Raw genomic sequence first — 25,798 nt, 5'->3', positions numbered from 1 at the left:
CTCCGCTTCCACACAGCTAACACAAATACTCCGCTTCCACACAGCTAACAAACATGCCGCTTCCACACAGCTAACACAAACACGTCGCTTCCACACAGCTAACACAAACACGCCGCTTCCACACAGCTAACACAAACACGCCGCTTCCACACAGCTAGCAAACACGCCGCTTCCACACAGCTAACACAAACACGCCGCTTCCACACAGCTAACACAAACACGTCGCTTCCACACAGCTAACCAACACGTCGCTTCCACACAGCTAACAAACACGTCGCTTCCACACAGCTAACACAAACACGCCGCTTCCACACAGCTAACACAAACACGTCGCTTCCACACAGCTAACACAAACACGCCGCTTCCACACAGCTAACACAAACACGCCGCTTCCACACAGCTAACACAAACACACCGCTTTCACACAGCTAACACAAACACACCACTTCCACACAGCTAACACAAACACGCCGCTTCCACACAGCTAACACAAACACGCCGCTTCCACACAGCTAACACAAACACGCCGCTTCCACACAGCTAACACAAACACGCCGCTTCCACACAGCTAACACAAACACGCCGCTTCCACACAGCTAACACAAACACGCCGCTTCCACACAGCTAACACAAACACATGCTTCCACACAGCTAACACAAACACACCGCTTCCACACAGCTAACACAAACATGGCCTCTCCAGCAGAGTCAACAGCAGCAGGAGGAAGGATGTATTGCAGTGAGTTTCTCTATAAAGGCCCAGCCCTGGACTAAACTAGACTAGACTAGACTGGACTGGACTAGACTGGAATAGACTAAACTAGACTAGACTGGACTAGACTAGACTGGACTGGCAGCCAGAGTATGCTAAGAGCAGCTCATAGTCTGGCTGATCACATGGCTTCTGTACACTGGGTGGCCTATTGGTCATAAAAATATTTCAGGGATGAAAACTAAAACATAAAATCTAATGTGGCCTGTTGGGACTCTTATTAGCAGAAAAAGATGAGAGAGAGCGCACGAGAAAGAGACGGGGGTCAGATCAGGGGAGACTATTACCCCATTAGGGCTCAGAGGGTGGAGGGGGCAGGCAGAGAAACCACGTGTTGAAAAGGGGTTTTGGGTGAGGCGGTAGAGAGAGCAGAGCAGCCCTTCAGCTCAACAGGCTTCCCAAACAAAGCTCTGGCCCACCAGGCCCCTACCAACACAGCTGCACTGCCCCGATACACAGACACTGTCTAGAGTTACTGCTTCTCTCGGATACGCCCAGGCAGAGCAGGTCTGTGTGGGCCATGGAGTGAGAGAGACCAGCATGCAGAACGCAGGGGGATATTACAGGATTTCAGGTGAAATTCACCGGTCACACTGGCTTATGTCAGCCATGGAATGGAATTACTCCATGGCATTATGCCTGTGCTCAGTCCCCCTGCAGACAGTATGGTCTCCCAGATCATTATGCCTGTGCTCAGTCCCCCTGCAGACAGCATAGTCTCCCAGATCATTATGCCTGTGCTCAGTCCCCCTGCAGACAGTATGGTCTCCCAGATCATTATGCCTGTGCTCAGTCCCCCTGCAGACAGCATGGCCTCCCAGATCATTATGCCTGTGCTCAGTCCCCCTGCAGACAGCATGGCCTCCCAGATCATTATGCCTGTGCTCAGTCCCCCTGCAGACAGTATGGTCTCCCAGATCATTATGCCTGTGCTCAGTCCCCCTGCAGACAGTATGGTCTCCCAGATCATTATGCCTGTGCTCAGTCCCCCTGCAGACAGCATGGTCTCCCAGATCATTATGCCTGTGCTCAGTCCCCCTGCAGACAGTATGGTCTCCCAGATCATTATGCCTGTGCTCAGTCCCCCTGCAGACAGTATGGTCTCCCAGATCATTATGCCTGTGCTCAGTCCCCCTGGAGACAGTATGGTCTCCCAGATCATTATGCCTGTGCTCAGTCCCCCTGCAGACAGTATGGTCTCCCAGATCATTATGCCTGTGCTCAGTCCCCCTGCAGACAGTATGGTCTCCCAGATCATTATGCCTGTGCTCAGTCCCCCTGCAGACAGTATGGTCTCCCAGAACATTATGCCTGTGCTCAGTCCCCCTGCAGACAGTATGGCCTCCCAGATCATTATGCCTGTGCTCAGTCCCCCTGCAGACAGCATGGCCTCCCAGACCATTATGCCTGTGCTCAGTCCCCCTGCAGACAGCATGGCCTCCCAGAACATTATGCCTGTGCTCAGTCCCCCTGCAAACAGTATGGCCTCCCAGATCATTATGCCTGTGCTCAGTCCCCCTGCAGACAGCATGGTCTCCCAGATCATTATGCCTGTGCTCAGTCCCCCTGCAGACAGTATGGTCTCCCAGATCATTATGCCTGTGCTCAGTCCCCCTGCAAACAGTATGGCCTCCCAGATCATTATGCCTGTGCTCAGTCCCCCTGCAGACAGTATGGCCTCCCAGATCATTATGCCTGTGCTCAGTCCCCCTGCAGACAGTATGGCCTCCCAGACTCACATGTACTCAGAGTAATAGGAAATTAATGGAGCCACTTTATGAACCTGCTGCCGAGTGGCTGAATTACCTGCCACTTGTCTAAACACCTGGGACCCATCATCTAGTCTACTGCCATCCCCACAAGATGGCCTCCCAGCTCTGACTACCACCCATACCAAGATGGCCTTCCAGTTCTGACTACCACCGATACCAAGATGGCCTCCCAGCTCTGACTACCACCGATACCAAGATGGCCTCCCAGCTCTGACTACCACCGATACCAAGATGGCCTCCCAGCTCTGACTACCACCCATACCAAGATGGCCTCCCAGTTCTGATTACCACTGATACCAAGATGGCCTCCCAGTTCTGACTACCACCCATACCAAGATGGCCTCCGATTCTGTGAATCGCTAATCAAGTAAGCATGTGTAAGCACACACACACAGAGTGGTGGCGTGTGTTTATCCCCAACAGATAGAGGGACGGAGGCAGCACAAGGCAGAATCCCAGGGGTGCCACAGAGAACTTAAAAGGATTCGTCAGTGAATGTTTTTTAATTTACCGTTCTTTTCAATAATAATATTAAAGCTGAGGTCCAGGGGGAATACCAGCCACCAGTCGAAGCCTGGGATTATTCTGCAATCTCCACCACTCACTCCCTGGGGACCGTATGTTTTATTTCATTTCTTTCCTTCTTTCTTTTCTTTCACTCTCTCTTCACTCAGCAACATGTAGTTCTCCCTTGACTCTGAGCTGAAATCACATCTCCCAGCCTTCACTCTGACAGGCGGAGGAAGGGAGGGAGTCGCCAAAGAGGAACATCAGCGTGAGACACGTTTCAGTTCTGGGTCATCCAGTGTCATTCAGCATTAGGGTGTACGCAACACAATACGTAAACGTTAAGTATCTAATGTCCAACCAACCCCTGGGTCACTCAGTCATACACCTACCCTGTGTGAGCTCAGGCCATGCTCCCTTTCCCTGTCTGAACTCACACTAAGCCCCCCCCTCCCATAGTCCCCAACGTGACTCCCCCTCCCCTATCAAACACACACACAAAATCGCGCTACGGGCTGTTATGTTAGGAGCTTGAGTGGCTCTGTCGATCGTTTTTGCGGTCATTAAGGAGCCTTGATTAATCTGGAACCAGATGCTCCTGCAGGGGGCCCTGGAGCCTTCCATTAATTCCAACGCTCCTAATAACTCCTATTGTGTGACCTGTGTTAGCTTTAAAACAAGTCTGTCCCTTAGGAACACTAAACAACACTGGTGTTAGTGGCGTATGACTACAGCCAACAGCAATAGGAGCCCGGAGAGTGGGGGGGGGGGGGGGGCTTAGCCAGTCAGAACCAATCATGTGTCTAAGGCTTGAAGTGAAATATCAAATGTAAATGCGCTCACATAGCTAACTTGTTTAATCTACACCAGTACACCAAGGTCTGAATGGAATTAAACTGAGATGGGTCAAAAGGTACAACACTGGATATACATACCAAAGCAAACCCAGTCAGACAGTTACATAAGGACACAGGGCCCGATTCCATCCAGTCTATCATGGCAATGTGCACATATTCACACACCTCCTTATTCTGAAAACTGCAGACCTTTAGCTACCCGTGATGGGGTCCACCCAGCATTTACTGTGCACATTTGCTACAATTCAACAATATAATGACTATGGGGAAAAAATTATTTGATATGCTACCATTTAAAGATGCACTATGAAGACCTTTCGCTGTAATTTCCTGGTTATTACAATTCTTACACAGTACCAGTCAAAAGTTTGGGCACACCTACTCATTCAAGGGTTTCTCTTCATTTTTACTCTTTTCTACATCGTAGAATAATAATGAAGACATCAAAACTATGAAATAACACATATGGAACCATGTAATAACCAAAATAATAATTTGTTTTATACATTGTAGAATAATAGTGAAGACACCACAAAAAAATAAAATTAAGAAGTGTTAAACAAATCAAAATAGATTTCATATTTGAGGTTCTTCAAAGTAGCACCCTTCGCCTTGATGACAGCTTTGCACACTCTTGCATTCTCTCAACCAGCTTCATGAGGTAGTCACCTGGAATACATTTCAATTAACAGGTGTGCCTTGTTAAAAGTTCATTTGTGGAATGTTTTTTTCCTTCTTAATGCATTTGAGCCAATCAATTGTGTTGTGACAAGGTAGGGGTGGTATACAGAAGATAGCCTTATTTGGTAAAATACCAAGTCCATATTATGACAAGAACAGCTCAAATAAGCAAAGAGAAACAACAGTCCATTATGACTGACATGAAAGTCAGTCAATCTGGAAAATGTCAATAACTTTGAAAATGTCTTCAAGCGCAGTCACAAAAACCATCAGCGCTATGATGAAACTGACTCTCATGAGGACCGCCACAGGAAAGTAAGACCCAGAGTTACCTCTGCTGCAGAGGATAAGTTCATTAGAGTTACCAGCCTTAGAAATTGCAGCCCAAATAAATGTTTCACAGAGTTCAAGTAACAGACACATTTCAGCATCAACTGTTCAAAGGAGACTGTGTGGATCAGGCCTTCATGGTTGAATTGCTGCAAATAAACCACTACTAAAGGACACCAATAAGAAGAATAGACTTGCATGGGCCTAGACACACAAGCAATGGACATTAGACTGGTGGAAATATGTCCTTTGGTCTGATGAGTCCAAATTTGAGATTTCTGCTTCCAACCGCCATATCTTTTTGGGGAGCAGAGTAGGTGAACGGATGATCTCCGCATGTGTAGTTCCCACCGTGAAGCATGGAGGAGGTGGTGTGATGGTGTGGAGGTGCATTGCTGGTGACACTGTCTGATTTATTTAGAATTCAAGGCACACAACCAGCATGGCTAACGCAGCAATACACCATCCCATCTGTTTTGCCCTTAGTGGGACTATAATTTGTTTTTCAACAGGACAATGACCCAACACACCTCCAGGCTGTGCAAGTGCAATTTTACCAAGAAAGCTGCATCAGATGACCTCGCCTACACAATCACCTGACCTCAACCCAATTGAGATGGTTTGGGATGAGTTGGACCGCAGACTGAAGGAAATGCAGCCAACAAATGCTCAGCATGTGGGAACTCCTTCAAGACTGTAGGAAAAGCATTCCAGGTGAAGCTGGTTGAGAGAGTGCCAAGAGTGTGCAAAGCTGTCATCAAAGCAAAGGGTGGCTACTTTGAAGAATCTAAAATATATTGTGATTTGTGAAACACTTTTTTGGTTACTACATGATTCCATGTGTTATTTCATAGTTTATGTCTTCACTATTATTCTACAATGTAGAAAATAGTACAAAAAGAAAAACCCTTGAATGAGTAGGTGTGTCAAAACTTTTGACTGGTTCTGTAATTCGCCCAATTTCAGTTAGTGACAAAACAACCATGTATAGTGTGGAGAATCATTGTACCATTTAAACCACTGTGAAATATATTTTCCATAACAAAAATGTTTGTATTTTCAGCGGATTGAAGCGGGTGTACAAAACCGAAAGTAAAAGACGCAAAAACAAAATGTAAGAACGGGAAGCATAGAAATAGAGCACATAGATCAGATCTACCTTTCTTCTTAGACTTGATTTCTATGTGAATGACAGATCTATAAGTCACATGTCCATGTGAATTTGGTCAGGTCACCCAAAACGTTACATAATGTAGCTTAAATACTACTCAAGGTATTGGATTGATTGAACTGAAAGGTGGTAACGACCCGAGTCCCCTGGCCCCAAAATAACTGTTTGTGGATGTAGCCCACCCTGTGTTTATCTTACCTGCAGTGTAGTGTATTAATCTCAGTGTGTGTATGATGTCTTACCTGCAGGGCAGTGGTTGGTGCGGTGGTCAGTCAGCTTCGCCAGACACTCAAAGTCCTGCTGGCAGTTGTCGCAGGTGAAGATGGACTCATCGTCCAGGTCATCATCCCCAATGCGGTCGTCATGGCTGGTGACACTGTGGTCCCCATCCTCTAGGGCTGCACGCCGTTCCTTCCTCGCCGCCTCGCGGTCCAATGCAGCAGGGACATCTGGGACAAAAACACAGAGAGAGGGAAACTGAGTACCAGCATGTGACTCATACAGCCGGAACTACTGATCTACTGGAGATTGGTCAGAGGTAATAGATTATTTTTTTATTGAGTCAATTTGTACCAGCAATTGAACGGGACAAGCACTATTTCAAGTCCATCTCATACTAAAGATGTCCCTGGTCACATGCCCTGTGTGTGCTCTCTAATGGAGAGTCTATGTGAGGTGGCATTAGAGGGTGTATAAGGACTCAGGGCTCTGGAGGGAGACGACTCATGCCAGCCTGTGTGCCCACGCTGCCACTCATGGCATGCAGAGAGGAGGACCAGTGGAAAAATCGGCCTCCACAATCCTCCCTCCACCATTGTGGCTCCATTTTCACACCTTATTATCACATTAAACGCTCTGTTCCAAAAGGACTGGAGACTGAGGAGGGAGGGAGGGAAAGGGACAGAGAGAAAGAAAGAGAGATGGGGAATGTCAGTGCAGAAGAGGAGGGTGGTAAAGGGAAAGAGAGATGGAGAGGGAGTGGGGGTGGTTTTGCTGGCTGGCTCCCTAAGGCTCCACATCCTGTCTAATCATGGTGGACTTGTGCAATCAGAGGAGAGCAGGAGGAGGCCATTCCTGCACTCCAAAGCTTTGATTTGGCAGTGCCCAGCGCTCTTCCCGCCCGCCATTCTGCTGCTGATAATGGGCTCTGGCCCATGACCCCAGCCCCACAGCACAACTTAGGTAGGGAGAGAGAGTGTCTGGGCTGGATCAGGGAGATAGAGACTGTGTGTGGAGGTGCTCTAATTCCACACTTGTCCTCTCGGGGAGAGATGCGGAGGGTGGATGGTGGGATGAATGGATGGAGGGATGAATGGAGCATTTAGGGGGGAAAGAGTGGGAGGGAGGGTTATGGCCATCTGTCCAGTGGTGAGAGCACCGTCTGGACAGGGAGGAGAGTGGCCCCTAACTGATGCTACACGGACACAGTCCTACACTGCAGTCACAAAGACACAGGCACCTTTACACGTCTAGACATGAACACACCCACATATTCATTGATATGCGCCTTAAACAATCTTTCATCCATGACAGAGGAAATGCATATTAGCAGTCAAACACATGCACACACATGAATGCACAATCTAACTAACATTAATACATGCATGTGTACACACACACACACCGTCATTCCCCCAGGTGCCCTCACGCCAGAGGTATGGGTACTGCCAACTCCAGTACATGCCAGCACAACCGGCTACCATGACAACAAGGGAGGAGCCAGATGGGACCTTGCTCTTCCCCTCTCCACCTCTCCCCCCCCCCCCCCCCCCATCTCTCCTTCCCTCTTCTCCACAGGGCTCAGGGAGATGGATGGGGCTCGGCAGGAGGAAGAGGAGAGGATGAGAGTGCCTGGCACGGTTGGGAGGGTGTTTGGTGTGTGTGTGTGTGTGTGTGTGTGGGGGGGGGGGGGGGGGGGGGCGCCCCATGCCATACAGCAACCCCTCCTCAGCCCCCCACCACCCCCACTCTACAGCAGCCCCCTCTCCTCCAGTAAGCCTTTCAAATCTCTGATGGAGGAGGGGGTCTCAGGGGGGGGGTCCGGAGCACACTTCATTTAGAGGCCTTCTACACAGTGCTGCTGCCTCCGTCATTAGGCCTCCCTGGATGTGCCTGCTACTGGGGAAGATTGATACGGTGGTGGTGCGCACCCCAGCTGTACCCACTGCAGCTCCAGCAGTGGCCCTGATGAACACAGAGCACACTATTTATCTGGAAGGAGGAGATGAGAGGATAATGGTCCTGATTGGCGGAGAATCGTTTTTCGGGAGAGGTGACGGATACTAGTCAACGTAAAAAAAGTGAGCTGGCTTCTCTACCTGGTGTAGACCACACCACTGTAATAGGACTCACAATGGTTAGGAGAGGGTTTACAGCTAAACGTTACTGCACAGTTGTAAAGTCTAACACTGGCACCATATCGAAGATAAAGTCCTATAGTTGAATGTTATCATTCACACAGCAACACCGCCCTCACAGGCAAAGACAAAACACAATACAATATTACCCAACCAGACGCACACACACCTAGATGTGCCGTAATGTGTGCTGAGGTCATTACTAATAAGGCTCTGCAGAGTCGTTTGAGACGCGCAGAGTGTTTTCAAACATAATTCAATTTGAGGGGAGGAAACCAAAATGAAATGAGGGCTTACGTTGGAAGTGGTGTCCAAGGAGACTAATGATTTCTAAATGGCCATTCAGATGAACAAGGCCTCTTTATGCCCCCAGATATATTCTGAGAGACCATATTTCTCATCCAGACAGCCTGCTTTCTGCCTACCTGTCTGCTAGGTTGGAGAGCTAAACATGCACAGTGCTCTGTCAATGGTTAATGCAATGACAGCCCTGCTAGTGGCCAGTTTTCCTCTGCAAATAGTAAACGATAATGTTCCTAGATATCATGTAGCAAACACAAATGACATGTCTGTGTGAGGTTAATAAGGTCGTAGGTCGTAACACCTTTCTCTGTTAGGCAGACATGGCAGCAGGTATTCTGACAAGATAGTTGTGGAGATAATGATTGATACGTTTCATCTTAAAATACATGCCGTTTAAACTCAATGCTCCTGACCACTGTCTGCATAAAACAATACCTACCCAAGAACACATTTTACCCTCAAAGGCAGTTTTAACTGACCCCATTACATTATCCTATACCCCCTCTCCTCCTCTACTTTTGCATTCATATGTTTGTTTTATCCCTCATTTAATAGTCCACTCCTGGCTGCCCCCCTCCCCGGTATCCCATCCAGAGTAGGGACACTTAATGAGGGCCTAGGGCTTCCAGGGGTGGAGGAGTGTTGGGGACACAGGCAGGGTCTGCATGGCGTGCAGTGGTAATCCCAGCAGCACACGTCATGTCTCCCTGTGCCAGCTGGAGCTCCTGTCCCCCACTCTGCGGAGAGCCATTATCTCTGAGTCACAGACCGTCACCACGCCAAGAGGCAAAAACACACAAAAAACAAACACTCATACACACATTTACACAAACACATAGTACACACGCACACACATTTACATACACACACAGTCAGATAAAATTAACTCACATACACAAACACGCACCAGACTTGCGTTCAAAAACTATTTCAAATATCTCAATTACTTTCACATACATTGGAAGTAAGTATTCAGATACTTTTTATTTGAAAATACAAGTAGTTAAATGTAAAATGTATTTGGAAATAAACTTGGAAAGTATTTAAAATACTCAAATACATTGACTCGAATACACTCCCATGCAGTTAACCTAGGTATTCGAAAAGACTATTTGAAATAAGTATTTAAAAATACTGTCAAATACAATTTGGCAGACTATTCACATACTTATTTTGGGCTGAGACAATGTACAATCTCCATATATCCCCCCTCAAAAAAATCACCTGGGACAGAAAATGGAGTAATGGTCAGAAAGAGAAGAGGAGGAAACTGGAGAAACACTTGGAGAAGAGGTGTACATTTAAGAAGAGACCAGTGGAGTTAACAGGGTGAGAACATGGTCCTACAGTAATGATAGGATGGTCATCTTAACCCTTCCCCTTAACATCTACAACTGGACTGGCACTTCCTGGTTGTAGAGGAGAAAGGAATCACTGCATACCAGCAGGTTGTGCTCAAAGTAATACTCTTACAATATACTGTAATAATCAGTAATTGGTTTGATTTCAATTCGCTTTAATGCTATGGAGATACAGTATGCTAAGAGTAATAATTTGCTCGTTGGCAAGTGTACTTTCAGATTTTATTCAACTAATTATTTCCTCATGAATAAGGTCACACTTTTCATATCTGCTGATTAAGCCTCATAGATTGTGTGTGTGTGTGTTTATGAGAGGGAGGAGGGTGTCTAATGTTTGTAGATAATGCCCCTCTCCCGCTCTTGCTCCCTCTCAGAGGAAAGGCAAACAGACATGTTTGTGTGGGGTAATTAGATGAAGAGAAGTGAATTAACAGAATCCACAGAGCAGTGGTGTTGCTGAGGAGAGGCCCGCCTTGCTGGGACCCGCTAATTACCGCTCGTTAGGTTGATATGTTTTTTTCCTCCTGTTTTAACGGTGCAAAGCTCCAACGTGAGATGTGGAAATAATTAGGAGCTGGGCGATGTGGGCTTAATGGACACCGCCAGGCATGCGACGGGGGAGACAAGACAAGACAAAGGCAACAGCAAAGACAGAGAGTCTCTCTTTCTCCCTCCCTCACTGCACCATCAGAGTACTGCGATCCCCATCTTAGATGTACACGGAGGTAAAGAGATCTACTCTCACCTCTTATAATCAGCTTAACAAATATTATTTGACTTGGAATAAACACCAGCTGAACTGAAATACTAGTCAAATGTCTGGGAATGTTCAGAGATGCTCCCTCCCCTCCGCTCAAAATGCTCAGAACCAAAACCTACATTTAAGTGCCTTTTGAGTTTTGACATTTAAAGTGAAGCTCGTTACGATCCCCCTGGCTAGTTCCAGTCCCAATGTCCTGACCTCTGGAGGCAGAGCAGTTTCCTATTACTCATACAGTGGGCACGCAACGGAAGTGTGACTTGATCGTACTGTACACAGAGGGAGAATACAGGCATACCGCAAACAGAATACAGACACTTTATTGGAGTCCTCAGAGAGAGTGAGTGAGTGAGTGAGTGAGAGGGAGAGAGAGAGAGAAATAAACTGTATGAGCGGATGGAGCACAGAGTCAGGACTAGGTGTTGGAGCAGTGCTGTGAGCCAGGACGGAGGCCTGTTTGGGACACACTTGCGCTAAGAGAGGCGTAAATCTGCAGGACACCTGGCCCTGGGTCGCCCAAACACGGCCGGTACACCACTCCACCGCCATCACTATCCAGCCTGCCTGGGAGTTAGAAAAATACGAGCTCCAAGTTCCACAAAACCAGTGTTTTTATAAAAAACAACAAGAGTACAAGGCTGCCTTTCAACTCTCCACAGCACACAAACATTCAAACCAACCAGCGGCAGCCAAGTGAAGTAAAACATGGATGGACTGCAAATAGCTCTAGCGGAGTATGTTTGAGAGGGGATTCAGAAGGAATGCTCCACTTCACTGAGTCAGGTACAGCACATAGACAGTAAGAAAAACAGGCCTGGTGAGGTACATGTAGTTGAAGTCAGAAGTTTACATACACCTTAGCCAAATACATTTAAACTCAGTTTTTCACAATTCCTGACATTTAATCCTAGTGAAAATTCCCTGTCTTAGGTCAGTTAGGATCACCACTTTATTTTAAGAATATGAAATGTCAGAATAATAGTAGAGAGAATTATTTATTTCAGCTTTTATTTCTTTCCTCACATTCCCAGTGGGTCAGAAGTTTACATACACTCAATTAGTATTTGGTAGCATTGCCTTGAAATTGTTTAACTTTGGTCAAACGTTTAGGGTAGCCTTCCACAAGCTTCCCACAATAAGTTGGGTGAATTTTGAACCCATTCCTCCTGACAGAGCTGGTGTAACGGAGTCCGGTTTGTAGGCCTCCTTGCTCACACACGCTTTTTCAGTTCTGCCCACACATTTTCTATTGGATTGAGGTCAGGGCTTTATGAAGGCCACTCCAATACCTTGACTTTGTTGTCCTTAAGCCATTTTGCCACAACTTTGGAAGTATGCTTGGGGTCAATGCCCATCTGGAAGACCCATTTGCGACCAAGCTTCAACTTCCTGACTGATGTCTTGAGATGTTGTTTCAATATATCCACATCCTTTTCCTCCCTCATGATGCCATCTATTTTGTGAAGTGCACCAGTCCCTGCTGCAGCAAAGCACCCTCACAACATGATGCTCTTTGGCTTGCAACCCTCCCCCTTTTTCCAACCAAACATAACGATGGTCATTATGGCCAAACAGTCCTATTTTTGTTTCATCAGACCAGAGGACATTTCTCCAAAAAGTATGATCTTTGTCCCCATGTGCAGTTGCAAACCGTAGTCTGGCTTTTTTATGATGGTTTTGGAGCAGTGGCTTCTTCCTTGCTGAGCGTTTTACTGTGGATATAGATACTTGCGCACCTGTTTCCTCCAGCATCTTCACAAGGTCCTTTGCTGTTGTTCTGGGATTGATTTACACTTCTCGCACCAAAGTACGTTCATCTCTAGGAGAACTATTCTCCTTCCTGAGCGGTATGACGGCTGCGTGGTCTCATGGTGTTTATACTTGGGTGCTATTGTTTTGACAGATGAGCGTGGTACATTCAGGCGTTTGGAAATTGCTCCCAAGGATGAACAAGACACGTGGAGGTCTACATTTTTGGCTTCTTGGCTGAAGTCTATGTAAACTTCCGACTTCAACTGTACCATTGTATTCACTATGCCTGGTAAATGTTTCAAAAAGAAGGTCAAAACTATTTATGGAGTGAAAAAAACATGTGTGGAATATTCTGAGTGACCAAGGCATGTGGCTCTCACTGTTCAGGAAAAAATGTAACACTTTGTGCCCTTAAAATAGCCACCGATAATCACCATGGGAGGTTCACTGGGTTTACAGTGTGAGAAAAGGTTCTTTACCATTTGTACAATGTTGTATGAATCTGTGAACCTCCTGAACTGGCCTCTAGGCTGTCAGGTGCGTCCAGTATGGGTACTAACAAAAGGACTGGGGTCTGGGACACAGACACAGGCTGAGCAGGTGCAGCCGGACGCAGCCGCACCCCCCCCCCCCCCCCCCCCCCCCCGTCTCTCTGGGGAGCCCTCTCCTTCTCCCAGTAAACAGGGGGACCTATTTAAAGCAGGCCTCTCTCCACAGCTCCCCTGTCCTCTGCCAACTTTTTTTTTCAAAATACGGGGCTCCCCCCAGGGAGCCAGCAGAAGCACTGTGTACCAGGCTCAGTGTGCCCCCCCCCCCCCCCCCCAGAGAGGCAGGGAGGCAGGGGAGCGCAGCACCCAACACCAGCCCCTCCACCCAGAGAGGCTGATGAAAACCAAAAGGAGTGTCATGGAAGGGAGCGAATTAAATCACACACAAACAGCCTGACAGCTGCTCACCAATGCCATCACCTGTTCCAGCCCGTGGCTTCACACACACACGCTAGCACACACCTCCTCCTCGCACATTAAAACTGTTTTCCTGTCGTTGCCTTGGGGAAATTAAAAAATATATTATGGACCTCCAGAGGTTTATATAGGGAGATGGCGAGAGAAAAAAGGAAGAGGGAGACAAATGAGAGAACGAGAGAGAGAGAGAGACACGTGTCCTCTTTTTCAAACTGTCCTCTAGTCTACATCATCAAGATGTCCATACATTAGTTAGCGAGGACAGAAAGGAGGGCCGTCCTCCTGTGTCTCAGTCTGCCCCTTGTAATATCTTCTCCTCCTCCTCCTCCTCCTCTCCTCCTTTCAAGGGGAAAAATAAAACCAGTACATTCTTTCCCCTGGACGGCTGGCGCACACTCAGGTTGGAGCCCGGAGGGGACTGAAAGCGTGCACAGCCACGAGACTGACTGACATCTCACTTTGCAGAGAGAGAGAGAGAGACAGTGGAGTGATCCAACACACACTGTTAAAGGGACATCCTGGAATCAAAACAACACACACACTATAACCCAACAAATACACAGACATAACACACAAACAACGCACAAAACCGTCAAACTATCGTGGAAACATCCTCCAAATTACAGCACACATGTTTTTTTTTAACTAATTGAATCCCTGACTGTTGGATTGGAAGTCTGATATGTTTTCAATAACAAAAGTCTTTAGAAACTTTCTTCTTCTAAAAATGGGTGCATGTGTTGTGATGCTTATGCCTTTGGTGCCTGTAATGTTAGCTTAGCATCTCATTTAGCATCTCTGTCTGCTGCACTGTCCTTACACCATACTGTTCCTATAGCGAGAACACCATTCTGTTCCTATAGCGAGAACACCATACTGTTCCTATAGCGAGAACACCATACTGTTCCTATAGCGAGAACACCATACTGTTCAGTAGTGAGGTCACAGACAACACCCACAGCCCAATGGTGTAATGGCAGGGCCGGGGGGGGGGGGGGGGGAAAGGCCCTTCTCATTGGTGTCGCTGATGCAACGGCCAGCCAATGGCTGTGGGAGGAAATGAATGAAATAATCTAATTCAGCTCCATTACAGCCCCTTATCGGCCCTTTGCTCAGGGATATGAGACTACTTTTTCCACCATGAATCACAGTCCACATGGACAGGGTGCAGTGTGTGTGTCTGCATTGATTGTGTATGTAAGAGGTCATGGAGAAACCGTCACCTCGCAAAAATTCTGCCTGTAGCATAGCGTGTATATAGCCAAGTTATCGCTACTCATTGTGTATTTATTATTACCTGTTATTACTTTTCTATTATTTCTCCATGTTTTTCTCTCTGCATTGTTGCGAAGGGCCTGTAAGCATTTCATTGTTTGTCCACACCTGTTGTTTATGAAGTATGTGACAAATACAATTAGACTTGAGCATGTGTTGTGTGCTTAACCCTGGTGATCTCTATCAGACAGTGAAGCAGTGGGATCTTTCCAACAGGAAGCCAGCAAAACAAGGCTGAACTCCACAGCTCTAGTGGCACTTATTAAAACATCACCACTGACGGCCCCTCCTCCTCCTTCCACAGAAATGACAAACGTCTGTACTACTATCCAAACCCCCCCCCCTCTCGCTTCCTCACTCAATCTCACTCGTCCTCTCCATGCTTTCCACCCTCTCCCTCTCTTGGTCTACAGTGTCAGACCTGGCTCATTTTCTGTCTTTTCTCTTTTCCGTTTCTCCCCCTCTGGGCCAGGGAGGGATGTGTTGTTTTTCTGTCTCAAGGAGGCTGGGGTGGAGGGTGGGATGTGGAGAGGAGGGGGTAGGCAGGCACCTCCTGTGGGACAGACCAAAGGGGCCCTCAGGGGTGGGGGGGGGGCTCGTCCCTAACCCCCCCCCCCCCCCCCCGCTGCTCTTTCCAAACTCGACACACATTTTCCAGAGAAGGGAAGGAAAAATATTTGAATTTAATACCAGCAAAAGCCTGCCAGTGTCCTTGTCGACATCATCTCCCAGGGAATAAAGGGAAGGAAGGTTTTTTAGATTTTTAAATAAGAAATGGCGGGCAGCCCCCCTGAGCCTGAACACAGGAGCACAAACAAACACAAGAGAGAGAATGATAGAGCGAGATTGTCTGTGTGTGTGTGGGGAAGAGGTGAAGAGAAACAGCAGGGAGGAAGAGAGCAGAGCTAGTGAGAGCACTGGGACTCCCCTTCCTGCTGTATCTCACACATAAAGCACTTTCCAGCCACCCAGGACCTCAGTCAGCACCCCCCAACCCCCCCACCAGAAGCCCCTGCCTCATCACACCCTCAGGGCCTCACTTTCCAATTCTCCCTCCCAGAAGAACCGACAGAGTGAGGGAGGGAGAGAAGGAGGGCAGAGAGAGAGAGAGCACCGTTTAGATAAAGAACATTCAGCTCTCTTATCTCTCACTGCAGTAAAATAACAGAATAAATATTCTCCTTCATAATGTTGGGCTGACTCAAAGACTAGAGGCCAACATGTCACCATAATCAGTCAGTCACCATCCTCATACCGTGTTCCGTAAAAATGGGTCCATTAATCTGCTGCATCATCTCCAGGTACAGCCATACCAATGACTCCATGGCTGTGACTGTGGGTCTGCACTGCATGTAAAGAACATTGAAGTGGGTGCAATGCATTAATCAAATGGAATCCTTAACAAATGATCTTGATTGCAATCACCATGATGCTATTTGGGCCCATCAGGAACCCATCCCACTGCTGTGCTATAGGCCCTATGTGAATAGCTGGATAAAGCAGGCTGGGAGGGAGGGAGGACAGGGGAGTTGATTCAGTGCAGCTACTTTACCACCAAAACCTCAAACAGGATGTGAGACTGCTGGAGCCCCAGAGTCCTGTCTGCTCTCACATGCAGGCCTGGACATTAGCGTCCTGTGAAAAGCTCTCTCTCCCTCACGCCATATCTCCCTCTCTCATCCCCCTCTCCCTCAGAGCAGAACATTCTGGGCCATGTGGAATTGATATTAAAGATTCTGATTCAGTGGGTAGTCTGGCGGTGGACCTGGAATGTGACATATAGAATCTAATCTGTGTCGCAGATCTGACAGCTGCCTGGCAGGCTGCACACTTACGAATAACAAAGCGGATACCTGTTTGGACAGACGATGAATCCCAGTTCCCTGCAAACTCCGACGACTCGCCTTCTTCTACCGCTAGAGAGACGGGGAGAGAGAGAAGGAGGAGAGAAAGACAAAAGAGAGGGATGCTTAGAAATACATACAGTCTCTTTAGGACTACATCATTTTGTTGGTTCATTTTAATCTACATGACAATGCCTTAAAAACACAAATGGTAGATCTCAAAACAAGTGTTCAATCATTCATTAGCTGGGTGGTTGGATGGGAGAAAACATCATAGGTCTGTCTGTCTGTCTGTCTGTCTGTCTGTCTGTCTGTCTGTCTGTCTGTCTGTCTGTCTGTCTGTATGCCTGCCTACCTACCTACCCTGAGTGACTGGGAATGTGTTCTCCTTGTTTTGATGTCCTAATTTCAGAGGTGTGAGATATGTAACAACAGAAACCAGATCAGAACAGGAAGGTGTGTTGAAGGTTTTCCTGGGCACTGCAGAGGAAGGAAGCACCGCTGGCACACAAACAGGAAATGGCAGTAGTCAGGACACAATGAGGACCCCCCCCCCCCCCCCCCCTCATTCCCCCCTCCTTCCCCTCAACCCCATGGCCCAGGGTATGGGCCAACAACAGTCTAGTAGAAGCCACGAAAACAAACTGTCAAAGCGGTTTTCTTTATTAGCGAGAGGAGGTGGTAAAAAAGTCCCAGAGCTAGTACGTAGAGATGGAGTTTTTTTGTTAATGTGTGAATTCCCCGCCTAAGTTGAAATAAAGTTGAGGAAAAATAAAAAGCTTATTCCACACCAAAATACTAACAGACCCATTCCAGAAAAAATAACACACTCCTCTTCATGGTCTGAGTGTGCAGATTGGACCAAGCAGTGGCCAGTCCATTTTCCCCTCATGCTCTTGGTTTGTCCAGGCAGAACTCAGCAGGGTGGTCAGAGTGGCCTCCTCACCAGACCAGAAACACTGTATTTCATATTCCCCAACAAAGCCAAGGGCAACAGACCCTGTTTTCCATTCTTCAACCATCCCATGTTCATTTCATGAGTGCGATCCAGATATCCAGAGTTGGGACCAGTGTGTCGGCCAGACTCCAAGAGGACCTTGTTGCTGATGGCCTAGAGCTAAAAACACAGCAGGCTCCCAAGCCCCTGGAAGACTAGGGTCAACTCTGGTCCTGCACCATAACATCTCTCTCCATCTTTCACTATTCCTCTCTATTTCTCTTTCTCTTCCCTGAGCTAGCCAGGACTGTCGAGAGAGAGTCTGAGCTGCCAAATGGCAGAGCTTCAGCTTGAGCAGTGTCTCTCAGTAGTACCTTTTCACCATTCATAGAGTATTCTCATAGTACAGAAGACTCAGAGTTACTTCTCTCTGGGTGTTTCTGAGGAGAGATCACTCTTCAGGCGTGTTTGGGGGAAACTATGGGCTGGATCTGGACCAAGGTCCCATTAGGACTGTAGTAGTTACGGGCCCAGACTGCTCTTAGATCCTCCTAGAGGACATTTACTGAACACCAGGTATTGTCTGCAGCCTATGGCTCATACATCAGGTGCTCAGGGAGGGATTCAAGGCACTATTTTGACTGTCATATACAGGACTTATACTATTTGGGGGGAAAAAATCTAATTTGTCACGCCCAATGAGGCATTATCTCAGGAACGAGGACACAGTCTAAACCCCACTGTGTCATAACACATGCTAGATCCAATACAAACGGCGGTCAAAGTCTACAGTCAGTTGATCTTCTTTAAATAGTCTAGCCTGCAGTGGACCTGTTCATTCCTAAAAGACACTGCTTTCCCAGCACAGGAGGTAAAGCACTAAATTACACCCAATCAGAGCTCTACTCATCCTCCATTTAGCGCTTCATTAGAGGGGGAATATTAAAGTGTAGTCAGGCAGAGAGGAGAGCAGAGCAGGGTAGAGGTGGTGAGATGGTTCTTTCTACAAACACAACTACCCAGTACTACTGCACTCAGCTACCTGCAGGCAACAGCACACAGCAACCCCATCCACACACAACTGTACACACAGCTCCCCAGCTAAAACAAGTGAAGCTCGGGACACTACCAGGCCCCAGCCTCCCACACAGAGCTATAGTGCACTGGGTGTAAATTCAGAAAAAACGTCCATCTCTGATGGAAGCAGACAGGATCATTACCGGCTTTAAAAAAACTCATTTAGAGATGGGGGAGATTACAGACACCTATTGATTGGTCTGGGCTTTCCTGGAATGATTTATCTCCAAATGTTGCTAGATTATGTTTTCTAACCTTCATTTAGATTCCATAGATTCCATTCCACTACATTTAAGAATGCAGAAGGCAATCATTGGGATAGAGTTCAGAGGCAATGCAGATGCTCACACTATACACTGAACCATACACCGTCTTGTTGCTATGGAGAGGCAAGGTAAGGGCCGGGGAAAAGGAGGGGAATGCCAGTGCTGACGGACCGGGGTTTGGGGCTTGGCCCTTGAGATGTGGACACAGGACGGGATACAGATGTTTCCCGGAGAGATTGGTCCTGCGGGCGAGGCCTAGCCCACATGACCAGAAACATACAGCCAGCGGAGGATAGAGACAGACCTCACACCACGATCACCAGGCAGCCAAACAAAGCAAGAGAAACAGACAGAGAGAGAGAAAAAAAAGAGAATGGGGGAGATAAAGATAACGATCATTAGAAAGAGATAAAAACACCATTCTAATAAAAGCGTGACCGTGGGGAATTGCTCGTCTTCATTAGCAGAGAGGATATATTTATTTATTTCCAGATGTCCTCCCCCTGCCTGTGTCCCATGTGTACAGAGCACTGTTCATGTGAACCCTGAAGCCAGCAGGAGGTAGAGAGAGTGGGAGAGTAGTGGAGGGGGAGACTGCTAAACAGAGGCAGAGAGAGTGGGAGTATGTAGCAGAGAGAGAATGTAAGGTAGGGGAAGTATATGCAGAGTACTACTTTATATACAGTAGGTCCCTCCCCAGTTTTTAAATTCCCTCAGAAGCTCTGTGACATCATCATTAACCTATAGTAAAACAGCCCTGTGAGAGGAACGGGGGGGGGGGGGGTCTAATGAATCCGACATGTTTCAGTAAGTTACCTTGGATACCCTCTGTTTCCTACTTACACTGACCAGCCTTTGCCAAAACACACACCGGGGCTGTGAGAGAAACGGAAAACCGGTACCTAGAACTCAACAACCAGAATGGGATCCCCGTTTGCCCTCCTCAACCTCCCAATTCACACACCACTGAGGTGTGGTTCAGCCCCTCTTTCACCAACTGGGACCATTTCCGCAAATCAGAACCTAAGTTACAGACTGGGTGTACTCAGTATTGGTGTTCTTCCCTGACCTTTCCACTATAACAGTCCCCTACTATCTCTTAACACCTGTCAGTATGATACTGAGAGCATCTGAGCCAGGTAGAGAAGGGTTAACTAAATACCTGCATGTTAACCAGAGTATATGAGCCAGGTAGAGAAGGGTTAACTAAATACCTGCATGTTAACCAGAGTATCTGAGCCAGGTAGAGAAGGGTTAACAACTCCTAGCTCCCAGAGGAAGCAGACGGTGTCTAGTAGCATCACAGGGGCAGGCTCCTCTCCTACTCCCTCCCTCTTTAAACTATTATTCAAGAGATTGAAAAAAAACAAAGCTCCACACACACACACAAACACACCCACCCAATCCTTGACACAATTTATTTCTATATTATTGAAATTCCTCTGTTAATTGCTGCTCTGGCGGTGGGAGCGCAAGCTGCTATTTGTATTTCTGGGCCCTGTTAAGCTGTAACATCATGACACACCAGCAAATGTAGCTGGGGTAGCGTTGCTGTCGGAAACACAGCAATCAGCATAGCAGCGAATGGCACGAGGGTAGAGATCAAACGAGACCACTCTCGAGGACCTCACAAACAGCGAGAGTGAATTTACCCGACAAAAAGCCCCTGTGCCCATAAGGGGGATGGGAGAACAGCGCTGTGTTCTTTCTAAACGAGCCCTTTTATTTATCCAAGGAATGGTGCGTGTGCTCCTCCACAGAACGCAAACAAGGTGCGGGGACCTCGGAGCACACACCCAGACCCCGATCAGACAAAGAGCCTACCTCACTCAGCCTCTTCATTCAACCCCAAACACACACAAACAACTGTGCTCCGGTCTACCCCAGGGAGGCCTTGCATTGACAAAGAGACTGCTCAGGTACAGGCAGTAAAGCCAGCCTGAGTCTGCAGCCATGTCCTAGACCAGCATTTCCCAAACTCTGTCCTCGGACCCCAAGGGGTGCATGTTTTGGTTTTTACCCTAACACTACACAGCTGATTCAAATTATCAAAGCTTGATGACTAGTTGGTTAGTTGAATCGGCTGTGTAGTAGTTCTAGGGCAAAAACCAAAAACGTGTACCCCTTGGGGTCCGAGGACAGAGTTTGGGAAGCACTGGGCAAGACCTTCTGTTAATACACTGTAGAACGCAGGGCTAGTGCTAGACACAGAGAAAGAAAGGACAGAGAGACGAAAGGCTGCTACTTTATGCAGATTGGATAATGAACACTAACAGAAGGACATGTAAAGGAGTGTGTGTGAGTGAGAGAGCTCTGCAGACCTAACCAGAGAGCAGTCTCACCTGGGCCCAGCTCCACTGCAGCCGTCTGCAGGAGAGGTAGACACAGAATACGTAATGTGTGTGGAGCCGCTCCCCTGGCCAGGAGGGGCGGGCTGCACAGTCCTGCTGCTGGCCCCCGGCCATTCTGTCTGATTAAGTCTTCTACACTTAAGGGATAAAACCTTGCTCTCCCTATCTCCCACTGGAAGCCATTAGCAGCCCCCTATTTGCAGGTCCATGAGTGTGTGTGTGTGTGTGTGTGTGTGTGTGTGTGTGTTGTACAGAGCACGTGTGATTGTATGAATGTTTAAATGCATCCGATAGTGTCTGTGAGTGTACAGGCCTGTGTGTGTATGTGTGTATGTGTATACTAGAGTGTGTGTATGCATTTCTTTAAGAACACAACTGCAGCCCTACACCCTGGGAGCCTACTCGGCAGGCAGGTTGTTACAGGTTTACCGCCTCAGCACCGCACCCTACCATACCCCTTTACCACAACATCACCCTCCCATACCCCCTTACCACAACACCCACTACACTACATCACCCTCCCATACCCCCTTACCACAATACCCACTACATCACCCTCCAATACCCCCTTACCACAACACCCACTACATCACCCTCCCATACCCCTTTACCACAACACCCACTACACCACATCACCCACCCATACCCCCTTACCACAACATCCACTACACTGCATCACCCTCCCATATCCCCTTACCACACACCCACTACATCACCCTCCCATACCCCTTACCACAACACCCACTACACTGCATCCTCCACCCATACCCCCTTACCACAACACCCACTACACTGCATCACCCTCCCATATCCCCTTACCACACACCCACTACATCACCCTCCAATACCCCCTTACCACAACACCCACTACATCACCCTCCCATACCCCTTTACCACAACACCCACTACACCGCATCACCCACCCATACCCCCTTACCACAACATCCACTACACTGCATCACCCTCCCATACCCCCTTACCACACACCCACTACATCACCCTCCCATACCCTCTTACCACAACACCCACTACATCACCCTCCCATACCCCCTTACCACAACACCCACTACATCACCCTCCCATACCCCCTTACCACAACACCCACTACATCACCCTCCCATACCCCCTTACCACAACACCCACTACACCGCATCACCCACCCATACCCCCTTACCACAACATCCACTACACCGCATCACCCACCCATACCTCCTTACCACAACATCCACTACACTGCATCACCCTCCCATATCCCCTTACCACACACCCACAACATCACCCTCCCATACCCCCTTAGCACACACCAACTACATCACCCTCCCATACCCCCTTACCACAACACCCACTACACTGCATCACCCTCCCATACCCCCTTACCACACACCCACTACATCACCCTCCCATACCCCCTTACCACACACCCACTACACTGCATCACCCTCCCATACCCCCTTACCACAACACCCATTACACTGCATCACCCTCCCAAACCCCCTTACCACACACCCACTACATCACCCTCCAATACCCCCTTACCACAACACCCACTACATCACCCTCCCATATCCCCTTTACCACATCACCCACTACACTGCATCACCCTCCCATATCCCCTTACCACACACCCACTACATCACCCTCCCATAACCCCTTAACACAACACCCACTACATCACCCTCCCATACCCCCTTACAACAAACCCACTGCATCACCCTCCCATACCCCCTTACCACACACCCACTACATCACCCTCCCATACCCCCTTACACAACACCCACCACATCACCCTCCCATACCCCCTTACCACAACACCCACTGCATCACCCTCCCATACCCCCTTACCACAACATCCACTACATCACCCTCCCATACCCCCTTACCACAACATCCACTACATCACGCTCCCATACCCCCTTACCACAACACCCACTACATCACCCTCCCATACCCCCTTACCACAACACCCACTACACTGCATCCTCCACCCATACCCTCTTACCACAACACCCACTACACTGCATCACCCTCCCATATCCCCTTACCACAAACCCACTACATCACCCTCCAATACCCCCTTACCACAACACCCACTACATCACCCTCCCATATCCCCTTTACCACATCACCCACTACACTGCATCACCCACCCATACCCCCTTACCACACACCCACTACATCACCCTCCCATACCCCCTTACCACACACCCACTACATCACCCTCCCATACCCCCTCACCACAAAACCCACTAAACTGTATCACCCTCCCATACCCCCTTACCACAACATCCACTACATCACCCTCCCATACCCCCTTACCACAACACCAACTACATCACCCTCCCATAACCCCTTACCACAACACCCACTACATCACCCTCCCATACCCCCTTACCACAACATCCACTACATCACCCTCCCATACCCCCTTAACACAACACCCACTACACTGCATCACCCTCCCATACCCCCTTACCACAACACCCACTACACTGCATTGCATCAAGCAGCAATGGCGCAGTCCGCGGCTAGACACACAATCAGGCCTCATGTACACGGAACACACACACATCGTAACTGAATTATGGTTTGATCTCCGCACATAAGATGATCTCTTTACACAGTTTTAGATCTCTATACGTTTATAAAACAGACAGAGAGAAGAAAATACATCCCTCATCTCATCCTTACATAAACATGAAAAAGGTGAAATCATTACAAAACTCCAGCGTGCTACTTCCTAGTTCTATTAGCCTTGTACAACAGGAGCTGTGCTCTACTTCCTAGTTCTATTAGCCTTGTACAACAGGAGCTGTGCGCTACTTCCTAGTTCTATTAGCCTTGTACAACAGGAGCTGTGCGCTACTTCCTAGTTCTATTAGCCTTGTACAACAGGAGCTGTGCGCTACTTCCTAGTTCTATTAGCCTTGTACAACAGGAGCTGTGCGCTACTTCCTAGTTCTATTAGGCTTGTACAACAGGAGCTGTGCTCTACTTCCTAGTTCTATTAGCCTTGTACAACAGGAGCTGTGCTCTACTTCCTAGTTCTATTAGCCTTGTACAACAGGAGCTGTGCTCTACTTCCTAGTTCTATTAGCCTTGTACAACAGGAGATGTGCTCTACTTCCTAGTTCTATTAGCCTTGTACAACAGGAGATGTGCTCTACTTCCTAGTTCTATTAGCCTTGTACAACAGGAGCTGTGGTCTACTTCCTAGTTCTATTAGCCTTGTACAACAGGAGCTGTGGTCTACTTCCTAGTTCTATTAGCCTTGTACAACAGGAGCTGTGGTCTACTTCCTAGTTCTATTAGCCTTGTACAAAAGGAGCTGTGGTCTACTTCCTAGTTCTATTAGCCTTGTACAACAGGAGATGTGCTCTACTTCCTAGTTCTATTAGCCTTGTACAACAGGAGCTGTGGTCTACTTCCTAGTTCTATTAGCCTTGTACAACATGAGCTGTGGTCTACTTCCTAGTTCTATTAGCCTTGTACAACAGGAGCTGTTCTCTTTTAGAAGCCTTTGGGTGTTCACTTCTCTCCAACTCACATACTGCACAGGGTCACACTGATAGCATGCACCATGAACAAACCCCAGACCGACTGAACAGTAACATCCATGGGCTGCCTGACTATTTAGAATTGCTGATTACTGTCCTTTTTACTGATGGTGCACTTGTGTCTTTTCAAACCAAATGGTCCTCTATGACCATACAGACACACCTCTGAGCTACAGGTGCAGCCAATGGCTTTTACACAAACACACCTCTGAGCTACAGGTGCAGCCAATGGCTTTACACAGACACACCTCTAAGCTACAGGTGCAGCCAATGGCTTTTACACAGACACACCTCTGAGCTACAGGTGCAGCCAATGGCTTTACACAGACACACCTCTGAGCTACAGGTGCAGCCAATGGCTTTTACACAGACACACCTCTGAGCTACAGGTGCAGCCAATGGCTTTACACAGACACACCTCTGAGCTACAGGTGCAGCCAATGGCTTTTACACAGACACACCTCTGAGCTACAGGTGCAGCCAATGGCTTTACACAGACACACCTCTGAGCTACAGGTGCAGCCAATGGCTTTTACACAGACACACCTCTGAGCTACAGGTGCAGCCAATGGCTTTACACAGACACACCTCTGAGCTACAGGTGCAGCCAATGGCTTTACACAGACACACCTCTGAGCTACAGGTGCAGCCAATGGCTTTACACAGACACACCTCCGAGCTACAGATGCAGCCAATGGCTTTACACAGACACACCTCCGAGCTACATGTGCAGCCAATGGCTTTACACAGACACACCTCTCAGCTACAGGTGCAGCCAATGGCTTTTACACAGACACACCTCTCAGCTACAGGTGCAGCCAATGGCTTTTAAACAGACACACCTCTCAGCTACAGGTGCAGCCAATGGCTTTTACACAGACACACCTCCGAGCTACAGGTGCAGCC

The 25,798-nt window shown here is 48.0% G+C and overlaps 1 protein-coding gene across 2 annotated transcripts in view; it reads right to left on the bottom strand.

Annotated features, from left to right (window-relative positions):
- LOC110501822 (zinc finger protein 423) overlaps window positions 1-25,798 on the bottom strand; it is a 151,465-nt gene that overhangs the window by 106,065 nt on the left and 19,602 nt on the right. For both annotated transcript variants that reach the window (XM_036954080.2, XM_090205863.1), the window contains exons 2-3: window positions 16,717-16,779; window positions 6,333-6,539 (exon numbers count right to left, since the gene is read on the bottom strand). In XM_036954080.2, the coding sequence (XP_036809975.1) occupies window positions 6,333-6,539; window positions 16,717-16,779 (270 nt within the window). The remainder of the gene's footprint in view (window positions 1-6,332; window positions 6,540-16,716; window positions 16,780-25,798) is intronic.

This window comes from Oncorhynchus mykiss, chromosome 2, assembly GCF_057628025.1.
Source record: "Oncorhynchus mykiss isolate SJ-2025 chromosome 2, ASM5762802v1, whole genome shotgun sequence".
In the NCBI taxonomy this organism is placed as follows: domain Eukaryota; kingdom Metazoa; phylum Chordata; class Actinopteri; order Salmoniformes; family Salmonidae; genus Oncorhynchus; species Oncorhynchus mykiss.
This window is presented reverse-complemented; position numbering and strand designations above follow the sequence as displayed.